We start from the raw sequence: 14,528 nt of genomic DNA, 5'->3' as shown, positions 1-14,528 counted from the left end.
ATCATAACACACAAAACCCTTATGAGAGTTACTATACCCCATAAATGCGCATTGAGCAGATTGCGCTCCAAGTTTATGTCTTTCAAATGGAGGTAGGTGAACAAAACACACACATCCAAAAGTATGTAAATCACTATAATCAGGCTGAATTTTAAAAAGACGAAAAAAAGGGGAGTCAAGATCAATAACTGTAGAAGGAAGACGATTAATCAGGAAGACAGCTGTGGAAAGAGCCTCCACCCAAAATCGAGATGGTACAGAAGCTTGAAGAAGTAAGGTGCGCGTTACATCAAGCAAATGACGATTCTTACGTTCTGCCATTCCATTTTGTTGGGGGGTATTTGGACATGATCGTTGAGACAAAATACCTTTTTGCTGAAGATACTCCTGAAACTCATGAGACATATACTCACCACCAGAGTCAGAGCGAAAAATTTTAACACTTGTTTGAAATTGAGTTTCAACATATGTTAGAAATTTCTTAAACATAGAAAACACTTCAGATTTGAACCGAAGAAAATATATCCAAGTAAAACGACTGTAATCATCAATAAATGTGACAAAATATTTATAGTGAGCATGAGAAGTTACAGGAGACAGTCCCCATACATCACTATGAATCATCTCAAAACACGTGGAAGCACGATGAGCACTAGACGGAAAAGGAAGTGTTTTACTTTTAGCCAATTTGCAAACAGAACATGGCACAGAGGCATTAGAAACAACATTTTTATTTCCCAATAAACCAGTTTTAACTAAATGAGACAACACATTAGAGTTTGGATGACCCAATTTTCTATGCCAATCCTCATAAGAATTCAAAACACTATTACAAGCAAGAGATAAATGATTGAAAATAAATTGAAGTGGAAACAATCTTCCCACTTTAGGCCCCTTCGCGATCACCTTCCCCGACACCTGCTCCTGCACAAGACAACCATCACGAGAAAAATTAACATTACAATTGTTGTCCACCAATTGTCCAACAGACAATAAATTGGAAGCAAGTCCAGGTGATACAAGCACATCCCGAAAATCAGAGTTGATATCACCAACATTAGTGATAGAAATAGTATTACCATCAGCAATTTGAATTTTCTGATTACCATGATAAGAATGTAAATTGTGCAAGAATTTAGAAGAACCCGTCATGTGATTGGATGCACCAGAATCAAGAAACCATGGATTCGAAACATTAGAAGACTTACCCTGAATTCCCAAGGCTGAAAGAGCAGAAAGTACCATTTGTTGAATCATTTCGGGCTGTAGAGCACCACCATTAGAGGCACTAGGAATGGAAGGACCAATTGCAGAGCTCTTAGTGGCATGGAATGCCTGCACAGAATGTTGTGTTGGTCGTGGAGGGCGCGTGGGACAATCAGAGATAATATGACCGTGCTTCTTGCAATAATTACAAAATTTCATATTACAACTACGAGCGACATGTCCAAACTGTTTACACGAGAAACATTGGACTTGTCGCATATCACGACCTTTACCTCGGCTTTGAGCAGCATATGCAACAGGTTCAGAAGTGACAACATCATGAGACATGGTTCCTTGAGTAAAGAGACGTTGTTCCTCTCGGAGAAGTTCACCAACACATGTATCCAAAGAAGGAACAGGATTTCTGTTCAGCAAAGCACCTCTAACAACCTCAAATTCTGGACGAAGTTTCATGAGAAATTGATCCCGCTTGCTAGTGTCGTACACAGCTTGGACATCCGCGAGAGAAGTCTTGGGAACCGCAGCAAATAGAATAGCAGAGTGTTCTGTCCATAAATTCAAAAATTCAGAATAATATTCTTGAATTGACAAATTACCTTGTTTGTAGTTGGCTAACTCTAGCTCCAAATGAAAACGTTTGGCCGTATTGTCTTGGTTGTAGATACGCTTCAAATAGTTCCACATTTCTTGAGCAGTTGAAAAAGAGCGCAAATTATTGATCATATGAGGATCAATAGTATTGAGAATCCAAGAAATAATCTGAGCATCTTTGATTTCCCACGCATCTAAGGCAGTTTTCTCTATCGGTGCCTTCGAAACCCCATCAAGGTGACTCCATAATCCTTTTCCTTTAACATACATTTTGAATTGAAATTCCCAAGCAGCGTAATTCTTGCCAGTAAAACGGACACAAAAGTTGTCTCTTTCTTTTTCAGAAGTCATGCTATTGTACTAAAAAAATAATGATGACAGCAGTACAAAAACAGAGCAGGAGCAGAGAAACAGGGCAGCAATACAGAAGCAGAGAAACAGGGCAGGAGCAGCAACGCAAACAAGCAGCAGAGAAACAGGGCAGGAGCAGCAACGCAAACAAGCAGCAGAGAAACAGGGCAGGAGCAGCAACAGAGAAACAGGGCAGGAGCAGAGAAACAGGGCAGGAGCAGCAACGCAAACAAGCAGCAGAGAAACAGGGCAGGAGCAGCAACACAAAAACAGAGCAGGAGCAGCAGCGCAGAAACAGAGCATCAACAGAGAGACATGCTCACAACGAGAGGCAGACGAAATCACGATGACAATCGACCAAGCAGCAGCAACGAGTAACACGCTCAAGCAAGGACAACCCAAAAACGAATCAAGAATCACGATCTCAGCCGCAGCAGCGAGTAACGCACCAATAGTTGGACAAGGATCTATGAACAACGACGATGAGGATACGCTAGAGGGACTCGGAGACAAACAAGAACCAAGAGCAGCAAAGACGAGTGCGAGATTTCGAGAGCGACTTAGTGGTGTGTCGCTGAATAAACCCCGATAAACTAGAATCTCACAGGTTTGATCGAACCTGCTGATACCATGTCAGAAAATAGGGTTTGATGCCCTTTTTGCCTTGATATTTCTCGGTATAAATAATCGTTACAACATTTATATCTAATAATTACAAATTAAGAGGATCAAATTAAATCCTGATTTGTCTAACTAATTTTAGAAAAACTGATAAATATAATTATACATTATTATTTATTTCCTGATTCACACTGAAGAGTATCATTTGATAGTTTGAGAGACTTGACATTACTAATTCCGCTCAATAGCTTAATTGCACAATGAGCAGCATATAGTTCATTGTCTAGATAGTCATACCCAAGATCAATACACGCATCAACTATGGAGGTTAGGTTAACAGGGATAAACTCTATAGTTGGATTGCATGTGCATCTTAAAGATAAGAGATTCACAGCATCAATCATGACTGTCATATCATGATCATAATCTACACAAAAAATATTGAAACAGATTATCAACTTCTTTAATGTGGAAATTGCAACACTAATCTTCTTTATGTTCTCCCAATAACAATTATACAAGGTCAACTCTTAGTAAGACAGGGCACCCAGAGAAAAGTCGTTGAACTGAATTCTCATCTGAAACTACTAATGTCTTCAGGCTAGGGAAAAAATTACCATTAGAAATATATAAAGTGTACTCGAGTCCTAAATACAGTTCATTCAATGACTCAAAACCAAAAAAACTATGAAGTAACACAAGCTTATCACTTCGATCACCTAGTGAAAGTCTAAGATATTGGATTTCATGCTTCGAAGCAGAATACATTAAATAACTAATTTTGTTTGCATCAATGTTAGTAGTCCTAAATATTTGAACGCAGAGCCTTTCTATCCGACTAGATTTATGAAGTAGTCTTTGAACTAGATCTAAGAGGCAATTTGCTGACTCCGGATCATATGATTTACAATCAAGAATTTCAAAATCAAAGGCAGATAAGCAAGTCCACAAGTTCCTCCACTTAGTTGCTAATATGGAAGTTCTTACAGCATCTTTGGTAGGTAGCAAAGAAAGAATATAAAGAAGAACGTCCTCAGGTAATTCGCTAATCATATCGTTCATGTCACACACATTATGTCTTTGAAGCTTATGCACATCTGTTGATGAGATTGTAGCAGCCATGAGCTATGTCTGCCTGCTCAAAATAATAATTAATAAAAATGTGAAGGCATATGGTGTAGTCAAGTATTTCAAAACACATTTGAAGTTGTGTAATCTAGATGATCAATCATATCACATGTACTTCAACACATTACTAGCTGGATGTGAGTTACAATGAATCTAAGAACATTGCAAGCAATAAACATATTGTTAATCTAAAGTCAAATACTTGTTTTGTGTGGTAAGGAAAAATTGGATAAAACCTAAAATAATGGTTTTTGAACCAAAAAAATTCGGATTCGGGAGTCGATTACAAGTAGAGAAATTATTACCACTCTACAACGTCCGTTAAAACGGTTACCCTATAATTAATTATATACATACTATTTATTTATTTATTTTTACCCCAAAAAGAATAATAACAAAAAAAAAATAATAAAAACAAAAAATATATAGTCGTAAGGATGGATCAAACTATGGCATGAGAAGTATTGGAAAGTAAAACATATACCATACCTCGATATAATGAATTGCAATAAAATCGGATATAGTATAGGTTGTTTACAGTACAAGGCAAACAACAACATGACATCCAACTTCACATCACAATATTAATTCTTCTTCTTCAAAGAAAATAGAAAGAACGAAAGAAAAGGAAAAATAGAAGAGGACAAAAAAAAAAAAAGAGATCAAACATATCACGTTAAAAAAAAGTATAAGTATTTTTTCTCATTCATGATTTGAATGATCGTGTCCAATAAAAATATTAATAAAAACCGACATATTCATTCATTTATTCATGAAATTTTGTAAATTTAAAGCCGAGAAAACGACCCGCATGTTGAAGCCGGGAAAACGACTCGCACCGAGAAGCCGAGAAAACGACTCGCACCCAGAAGCCGAGAAAACGACTCGCACCCGAAGCCGAGAAAACGACCCGCATGTTGAAGCCGGGAAAATGACTCGCACCCCGAAGCCGAGAAAACGACCCGCATGTTGAAGCCGGGAAAACGACTCACACCGCTGGGAAAACGACTCGCACCCGAAGCCGAGAAAATGACTCGCATCTTGAAGTTGGGAAAACTAAATGAATTCTTCTAAAAATTATTTTTCGGACAAAATTAGAATTTGTTATCTTTACTTATTTTTACTTTGATTCTCAAGTAAATTCTAAGTAAAGAGGGGCAGCTGTTGACACCTAATTTTGTCCGATTTTTACTTTTTATTAAAAAGGAAATAATAATAATAATATATATATATATATATATATATAAATATATGTGAAGAAATATTAAAATAAAAATAAATAATTAGGGATATAAGCTTTTAACAATCACAAGTGTTTTCGGTTCTTGTTTGCCTCTAATTCTTGTTCAGACTATTTTCAAAATATAAAAATAATAATAAGAAATAAAAATAAAGGAAATTGAAAAGAAATGAATTGATGGTCATAAAAATCGATGCAATGATGATCAAAATAAATGAAAAAAAACTGAAAAGAAATTGATTGATGGTCATAAAAATCAGAATAATGGGGATCAATTGAATAGAAAAGAAAACCGAAGAAATGAATCAATAACAATAAGAATCGGTATAATTGTAGTCAATTAAAAGAAAAGAAACAAAAAAAAATAGATTAATGGTAATCAATTGACAATTATTCCTTTGTCTTTTGAAATCTATACCCAAAAGTCTATAAATAGTCGGCCACAAGAAGACAAATAGGGACATAATTCGAAACATAAATCGAGAGCACATAAAAAATAGAGAGATTAGTAGGCAAAAGAGAAGAAGAAAATCTGATCTTGAAACAATCAGTCTAGCAAAACAACAATTCAGAAGTAAGGTATCATTTTTCTTCTCTTTTTTTTTTTCTCTAATTTTCTGCTTATTAGTCTTTTGTTTTGTTTTTTGCATCTTTTTTTTTAAATATATTTTATTTCGCTTTCTATTTTTTTTCCTGTTTGTAAAAAGTAAACTCATGTGTTAAGCTTTTATTTTTTAAAGAATCGTTTAATCCTAAAATTATTTTCTTTGCAACACAAAAATAATAATAAACAAATATAACCAATTGATGTTTATAGGCCGAGAAAATAAATTGCACCATATTGTAATATAATATTCATAATACGTCTTTATAACTAAAAAAAAATCATAACAACAAATAAATGTTTTCACCTTTAGGATTAGAATTAATGGTCTCGGCCGCCGGATGAAATTCATCCTCGCTCGTCGCGCCATATTACTCACTCTCAATCGTGGGTGGCCTTTGTGTCGCGACATATCCGACAACGTACGAGCAAATAATTTAACAGATTATTTCACCGTCGTGTCCATCTGTCTCGTTCATATACCGCCATATTACGTTATTTTTATTTTTTGATACATATATAAATAAAAATAATAATAAAATCGGTCAACACACGATATTTTCTACCCAAGAACTACGTGAGTTTTGATTTCCCTATTGCACCTGGAGATATGTAGGAGCAAGGTCTTTCCCTTGTCAAACCAAATTAATAAAACAAATATTTTTTTTCTTTCATTAATGTAAATAATTTAATTTTTTATTATTCTTTTTGGGGTAAAAATAAATAAATAAATAAATAAATAGTTTGTATATAATTAATTATAGGGTAACCGTTTTAACGGACGTTGTAGGGCGATAATATTTCTCTACTCGTAATCGACTCTTGAATCCAAAAATTAATTTTTCTTTAAAAAAAATAACGTAATATGGCGGTATGTGAACGAGACAGATGAACACGACGGTGAAATAATCTGTTAAATTATTTGCTCGTATAGTTGTCGGATATGTCGCGACACAAAGGCCACTCACTATTGAGAGTGAGTAATATAGCGCGACGAGCGAAGATGAATTTCATCTGGCGACCAAGACCATTAATTCTAATCCTAAAGGTGAAAACATTTATCTGTTGTTATGATTTTTTATTTAGTTATAAAGACGTATTATGAATATTATATTACAATATAGTGCAATTTATTTTCTCGGCCTATAAACATCTGGTTATATTTTTTTATTATTATTTTTGTGTTGCAAAGAAAACAATTTTAGGATTAAACGATTCTTTAAAAAATAAAAGTTTAACACATGAGTTTACTTTTTACAAACAGGAAAAAAAAATAGAAAGCGAAATAAAATATATTTAAAAAAAAATATGCAAAAAAACAAAACAAAGACTAATAAGCAGAAAATTAGAGAAAAAAAAAAGATAAGAAAAATGATACCTTACTTCTGAATTGTTGTTTTGCTAGACCGATTGTTTCAAGATCAGATTTTCTTCTTCTCTTTTGCCTACTAATTCTTTGGCCGACTATTTATAGACTTTTGGGTATAGATTTCAAAAGACAAAACAATAATTGTCAATTGATTACCATTAATCTATTTTTTTTTCTTTTCTTTTAATTGACCACAATTATACCGATTCTTATTGCTATTGATTCATTTCTTCGGTTTTCTTTTCTATTCAATTGATCCCCATTATTCTGATTTTTATGACCATCAATCAATTTCTTTTCCGTTTTTTTTTCATTTATTTTGATCATCATTGCATCGATTTTTATGACAATCAATTCATTTCTTTTCAACTTCCTTTATTTTTATTTCTTATATTATTTTTATATTTTAGAAAATAGTCTGAATAAGAATTAGAGGCAAACAAGAACCGAAAACACTTTATATTTCTTCACATATATTTATATATTTATTATTATTATTATTTCATTTTTAATAAAAAATAAAAATCCGACAAAATTAGGTGTCAACATGTAGAAACTACGATTAATTTCAATTCCATGCAAATTTGTGATACATCAATGGAATGTAATGCGAGAGAAAATATTGATTTATATATTGGAAATTGGAAAATAATAGTTATATGTTAAATCCTGAAAATAACAACGCAAATCAATAATCTCAAAAATCAATTGAAGATAGTGAACGAAAGAGGAAAGAAGAGGAAGCGATTACCTTACGAATGAAGAAAGTGAGCACACTGCAACTGGTTACAGTGATACCTAATTTTGATTAGCCTCACACCAAAATTATCTAGTTTTGTTTTGTAATAACCATTTTTAGAATTAAAATACAGAAAACTAAGAAGGATTTTACTTGAGTATTTTTCTTCAAAATGTAAATGTAGTAACTTGAGTTAAAACAAAGCCAGATAAATTTTCTTTAATGGGAGCTAAAAAATAGTTTATATATAACGTAATCTTTAATTATTGGCCGTGAGTTCTATCCATAATTTTTTTTTTGGTGTAAGTGAATGTACAAGTAGAAACAAATTAATTGTGTTAAGTAAAAAATTGAAAGACATATAGCAAGAGGAAGAGAAAAAAAAAATGGTTGATGTTGTATTGTTGGGAGGAGAGGATGACTTATAACTAAGGAGAGTATATTTAAGAGAGTGTCTAGAAATTTTGATTGGAGAGTGAGAGGATCTACAAAGGAAAAATTAAGGTAACCAAAAGTTGGAAAATTAGTGAATCTAACAGCAAAAATTAAAATGTGAGGTTGATTTGTAAGGAGTTGAGTGATAAAAGAAGACCCAATTTGATACCACATTTAACAAATATTAACAAATTAATAATTAACATATTAACATTTGTTGTGAAAAAAAATAGGCCTAATTAGTCATGGGAACTAAAAATAAAATATAATATTACTGTTATTAAAAGAAATATTAGATTAATGAGTTATATAATAACGTGGTAGAAAATTTTAGTGATGTTTTCGGTCTCAATAAGCTTCAAATACACCGATCTCCAAAAGGATCTAATTAGTATTTTTTTTCTATTGTGAATGATTATCCTATTTGATGGATGTTCATCTTCTCGTATCCTATAATATCATTGTTAAAATAATCTTTTAAGTTTGAAATTTTACTTTCAATGTCAATGCATCTTTATAATATCATAAACATTACTTTAAATTCAAATGTTGCATATAAATTGACTTAAAGTCAAGACAAAAAATTTTAAGACTTAAAATTGAAAAAAAATTAAATTATCAAAATTAAAAACAAAACATTGAAAATTTTTGTAAAAATAAAAAATTATTTATTTGTTTGATTGATTTCCTAGTTTAGTATATACAAAAAACACAGAGCCTTTAAAAAATAAAATTTATTTTCAATTCGTAAATTTTTTAAAGCAAGTCCCATATGTTGTTTTGTCAACTTATACAACTATACTTCCCCAAAAACAATAATAAAATTTTATCGATCAAGTTAAATTGTTATCTTGATAGTGGTTGAAAAGCAAACATAAAGATTTTCCGTTTGGACTAACTCAATGGTGGACAATGCCACTTGAGTATTCAAGTATTATTGGATAACAAAGTGGTTTTGGCGTGCTTAAATGTATGTTGGGTTGATATTGTTTTCGACAACAATATGTTATGTGTTGTTGGATTCAGTATTCATGGTCTTCGATGATCAAGACTAGTTTGCCCGCATTTCATGACTTGATTTTAGCTTAAACAGTACTTCCTCCCCTCTTAAATATACATAAAAATCAAAAGTCCAAATGTAATTTGGATTGATTTAAATCAAATACAGTTTAATTACTTAAAATTAAGACTGGGAGTATTTCTAAAAGGATTTTAAAAAACATTCATTTATTTGAAGTTTCGTGTATATTATTAGTGCTTTTATTTAGCATTATGATGCTCCTGTCTACTGCTAAGCTGGCTTATCTGTTGAAATATAGTTTAAATTTAAACTGGGTCAGTTTCTATGGTGGATCACTAAACCAAGATGAAAAAATTAGGTCTTAAATTGATTCTAAAAATTACTTGAGGAAAATTTATCTGGCTTCAATTTCCTACAAAATTCAGAAGCAGTGTAAGATTAGTGATAGTTCTTTTAGCTGCAACTATTACAAATACACGTTCCAATTTGGTGCATCTTTCTTCGACATACGCTCTTATAATATATTGCCATACTTGTAGGAAGAATATTCACACTATAACCTGACAGAAATGAAGATATGACAGATAATGTTCTTAAAGAACTAATAAACATTTTTCAATCCACTTAATACAAAACAAATGAGAAAACAGAAAAAGATTAAATAAGTGCAGAAAATCACAGAACACAAAACTCTATACTCTAAACCACTGAGATAGAAAGTAAAACTTCAGGCTTTTCACAACTTGTCCTATAAGGAGAAATAGAATGCCCATAAACCAACTCCTTCATATAAAAGAACAAACAATAAGGGTAGAATGAAGACACTTAGGAAAGACTTAATCAGTCAGCATCCCAAAATTTGCAGCCTGAAAACAATGACAATTAGATGAAGGCATTCTGGGTGTTCCACCTAACAATGAAACAACCAATAATAACAAGAAAGTGTTCATTATTATAGCTCTATTATGAAAAGTGTTTTACTCACTTCATCCTCATGAGAATCATCATCAGTATTTATAACAGCTGGAAACTGAAACAGTGAAAATATATATATATCAATGAGAGATGCTCAACATAATTTCAGAATCAAGATCTCAAACCCCTCTCTATAATAATAATACACACATCTTCCAAATTTCCCAAAACATCCCAATAACGAAAAGTAAAGAAAAAATAAATAAAGGCAAAACGAATCATTCCCAAGTCAAATCAAAATAAAAGCTAAAATTAATCATTGTTCTTATTCATGTGAAACTTGTTCCTAACACCCTTTAGCTTACCCCAATAAATCAAATCTAAATTCTGAAGAAACTATGTTAGACTCCTTTGATGAAAAGATCTTAGTATAAACCTACTTCACATACTAAAAATATTATTATAAAGAACATCAGTCACATCCTTCTAATTTTAAGGTAATACAAAGAAAATAATGCAAAAATCTATAGTTTTAAGAAATTTTAAAAAATAAAGATATTAATAAAAAAGAGCTACAACAAATTATGTTGATATAAAAAATACAGTAAGGAATGAACTAGTTTCAAATAGAGTTTGTCCAAAAAAACAGACTAATCAGTTCACAAAGGCCATGCTCCATAAACTAGTCTTAGTGGGTAGTCTACTCTAACCACACTTTTATGTTATGGAATGAAGTTAAATTAGTAAATTGAATCCTATAAAAAATACAAAGGAAGTAAGAAATCAAGAAAAAAGAAAAGAAAGAAGATTTACTAAAACTTGAAGACACAATTTCCCTGGCTGTCATGTTGCAACTTTTTCCTGACATCTTCTGCCTTCTTCGAATCAGCTAATAAATATCTCGAACAGAATAACTGAATCTCCCGTAAAAATGTGGCATTGTTTAAGAAAAACCTAACGAATTGGATTTCATATTCATCTCCACGAAAATTTAAAATGCATAATATATTGAGGGAAATTTTGAAACACCAAGGGACTGAGTTCAAAAACAAATCTCCATCATTCAAGCAGTTAAGTACCTAAAGAAGGATCACTAAACAAGTCAATTGACAGAAATAATATTTTTGTTAACCTTGAAACATGGCAAATTCAAGCACTGGTGCAGAATAAAAAATATACCACTGCAGGAATCTGAAGAAATTCCAGTTTAGGAGTCTTTCGAATAATGTCCATTACTACTTTATTAGTGCCATCAGAATTCCCGGAATGCACATAAAGATGTGTCAAATTGTCAAATGAAGGAAGGTGATGGATAGTAGCCTTTGCATGGTAAAGACACTAGTATTGTAAACAAATCTACATTCATTATTGTGATACAGAGAAAATATGCAACGAATATAAGAAACGCAGAACTAAAGATAACATTTGCATATTGAAAAAAAAATGAATATGAGAAGCAAATAGCCAAATACTAGTATACCTCAAGAGTATCTTGTGATAGTTTGAGAGACTTGACACTACTAAGTCCACTCAATAGCTTAATCGCACAATTAGCAGCATATAGTTCACCTTCTGGATTGTGACACCCAAGATATATCCATGCATCAACTATGGAGGTCAGGTTTACAGGGATAAATTCTATTGTTGGATTGCATGTGCATTTTAAAGATAAAAGATTCACAGCATCAATCTTGACTGTACAATCATCAAAATGATATCCTAGACATTTAGCATCAAAATCGATGGTCAACTTCCTTAATGTGGAATTTGTAATGCTAATCAGCTTTATGTTCTTCCAATAACAATTGTACAAAGTCAACTCTTGTAAGACAGGGCACACAGAGAAAAGTCGTTGAGCTGACTTCTCATCTGCAAAAGTAACATTTGAAACTGCTAATGTCTTCAGGCGAGGGAAACAAGTACCAGTAGGAACATATAGAGTGGAATTGAGTCCTAAATACAGTTCATTCAATGACTCGAAAGCTGAGAAATTAGGGAGTGCCACAAGCTTATCATTTCGATCAACTAGTGAAAGTGTAAGACATTGGATTTTGTGCTTTGAAGCAAAATATAATAAATAATTAATTTTTTGTGCATCAATAGCCATTCCAAATATTTGAACGCAGAGACTTTGTATCGAAGTAGATTGGTGCAGTAGTCTTTCAACTAGATCTAGGAGAAAATTTGCTGAGTTCGGATATCGGTTGTTTGACTCATAACGAGAACAAACAGTTTTAAAATCAAAGGTAGATAAGCAAGTCCACAAATTCCTCCACTTAGTTGCTAATATGGAAGTTCTTACAGCATCTTTGATGGGAAGTAAAGAAAGAATATAAAGAAGAACGCCCTCAGGTAAATCGCTAATCATATCTTTCATGTCACCTACATTATGTCTTTGGATCTTATTTGTTGATGAGATTGTACCAACCATGAGTTATGCTGCTTGCTCAAAATAATAATAATAATAAATAAAAATGTAAGGTAGTCATAAGATTCATAACACAAATATAATAAAGCATGAGCGAGATGCAATTTAGGAGCCAAGGTTATGTTAGACAAAGCAAAAGACTTATGGTGTACTGTAGTATTTCAAAATAAGTGAATCGACAACTTGGTCCCTGATAGTGTAACCGTCAGTCAAATTAGTCTGAAATTTGTGAATTGACAAATACATTCTTAAAATTATAAAATAATACTTATATAAACTTTTGTCATTAGATATTATGACTCGATTGAATATTTAACCCTCCAAGTAGATCCCGCATCAATCTGTCCGATGAAATTTAAATCTTTTATGACTAATTTGTCCATAATCAGTCAATGTACAATTGCAATTACTCACAAATTTATCTCTGAAATAACAAAATTTTATGGTCAAATTTGTCCTTGAGAAGATGACTTTGATGTGGATAAGTCACATAATCAATTAAAATGTGGCATAAAAATATCTAAGACGTATTTGCCAATTCACAAAATTAAGGGACTAATTTGACCTACACTTATAATTTGAGAGACCAATTTGCATATTCACTAATTTCAAAATACATTTGAAGTTGTGTACTTTAGACGATCACTCATATCAACACCGTTCAAAAACATAGGACAATGAGACCAATACACATATATTTAGTTATTTATTATTATTAAAGAAATAGCAACCAATAAACATATTAATCTCAATTCATTCACTCATTCATCTAAACTCAAACGTTTGTGTTGTGTAGTAGGGAATAGAATTAGTGAACGATAGAAACTACGATGAATTTCAATTCCCTGCAAATGAATGTAATGTGACAGAAAATATTGAGTTATATATTGGAAATTGGAAAATAATAGTTATACGTTAAATCATGAAAATAATAACGCAAATTAATAATCTAAAAAAATACTTTGAAGATAAGTGAGCGAAAGAGGAAGCGATTACCTTATTAACGAATGAAGAGAGTGAGAGAGAGAACTGAAAGCCAGTCACAGTGATGCCTAACTTTCATCTCACAAGGCGGTGTAAATTGATCATGCCGTTAAATAGGACGACACAGACTCCGGGATTTTTTAATCTAAATATCCCCTTGTTATTATTATTTTTATTATTATTATTATTACTATTTTATTATTATTGGTTTATTATTATTAGTTTTTATTTATTTGATCATGAAAAAAAAAAAGTAGAATGATTAGTTAACTCACTAGAATTAAGTTGTTAATGTATTTGTAGATGAAGAGTGACATATCATTTATTTTGACACATTTATTCAATTATATTAATTTTTTTGATGTATTTTTTATCTGTTAAATCTATTTTTTTTATTTTATTAATATTATTTAATTATTTTTAAATATTTTTATTAGTTTTTATTTATTAAATTAACAATATTTTATTTATTATTATTATTATTTAATTGTTAGATCGGAGTAAAGATGAGAGGAAGTAAACCGTTAACAAAATAAAATGGTGTAGTTGTTTTATCTATAAAATATTATAGACATGTTATTTAATTTAACACATTTAGTCTACCGTATTAAGTTTGATATTTTTTTTTTCAACTTAATGTATTTTATTTGATTTTATTAAAATAATTTTATTTTTTTATATTTTAATTATTTATTATTAATTAAATTAATAATTATTTAATTGTTAAAATAAAAATGAAATTTTTTAACTTAGTACATAGAATACGATCTTCAGTCTTGAAGGTGTAAATAAAGTAGAACAAATTGATATATTTTGAAAAAATATATTTTGAAAAAACAATATTTAGATAAAAAAATCCTACACTCAGCCCAGTC

At 31.3% G+C, this 14,528-nt stretch overlaps 2 protein-coding genes across 3 annotated transcripts; both read right to left on the bottom strand.

The window, feature by feature from the left end:
* Positions 1-2,960: 2,960 nt before the first annotated feature.
* LOC101503311 (FBD-associated F-box protein At4g13985-like) lies at positions 2,961-4,273 on the bottom strand. Its single transcript, XM_027335255.2, is given in 3 exon segments — positions 2,961-3,320; positions 3,322-3,868; positions 4,227-4,273. Coding segments are annotated over 3 exon segments (954 nt in total).
* A 5,614-nt stretch (positions 4,274-9,887) lies between these two features.
* Positions 9,888-13,785, bottom strand: LOC101495360 (F-box/LRR-repeat protein At3g26922-like). Of its 2 annotated transcripts, none has more exons than XM_004505398.4 (6): positions 13,666-13,785; positions 11,722-12,680; positions 11,421-11,579; positions 11,055-11,320; positions 10,312-10,356; positions 9,888-10,192 (listed from the first exon to the last, which is right to left on the bottom strand). In XM_004505398.4, the coding sequence occupies exons 2-5, from the start codon at positions 12,670-12,672 to the stop codon at positions 10,341-10,343; spliced, it is 1,392 nt and encodes a 463-aa protein (XP_004505455.1). In that variant the 5' UTR covers positions 12,673-12,680; positions 13,666-13,785; the 3' UTR covers positions 9,888-10,192; positions 10,312-10,340. The 2 variants fall into 2 exon arrangements, with proteins under 2 accessions (XP_004505455.1, XP_012572616.1); XM_012717162.3 differs by having other exon boundaries at positions 11,722-13,514; positions 13,666-13,768.
* Positions 13,786-14,528: the final 743 nt, after the last annotated feature.

The sequence above is a fragment of the Cicer arietinum genome, chromosome 6 (assembly GCF_000331145.2).
Source record: "Cicer arietinum cultivar CDC Frontier isolate Library 1 chromosome 6, Cicar.CDCFrontier_v2.0, whole genome shotgun sequence".
NCBI classification, from domain to species: domain Eukaryota; kingdom Viridiplantae; phylum Streptophyta; class Magnoliopsida; order Fabales; family Fabaceae; genus Cicer; species Cicer arietinum.
Note: the sequence above shows the minus strand (reverse complement) of the source record. Positions and strands in the feature narration are given on the sequence as shown.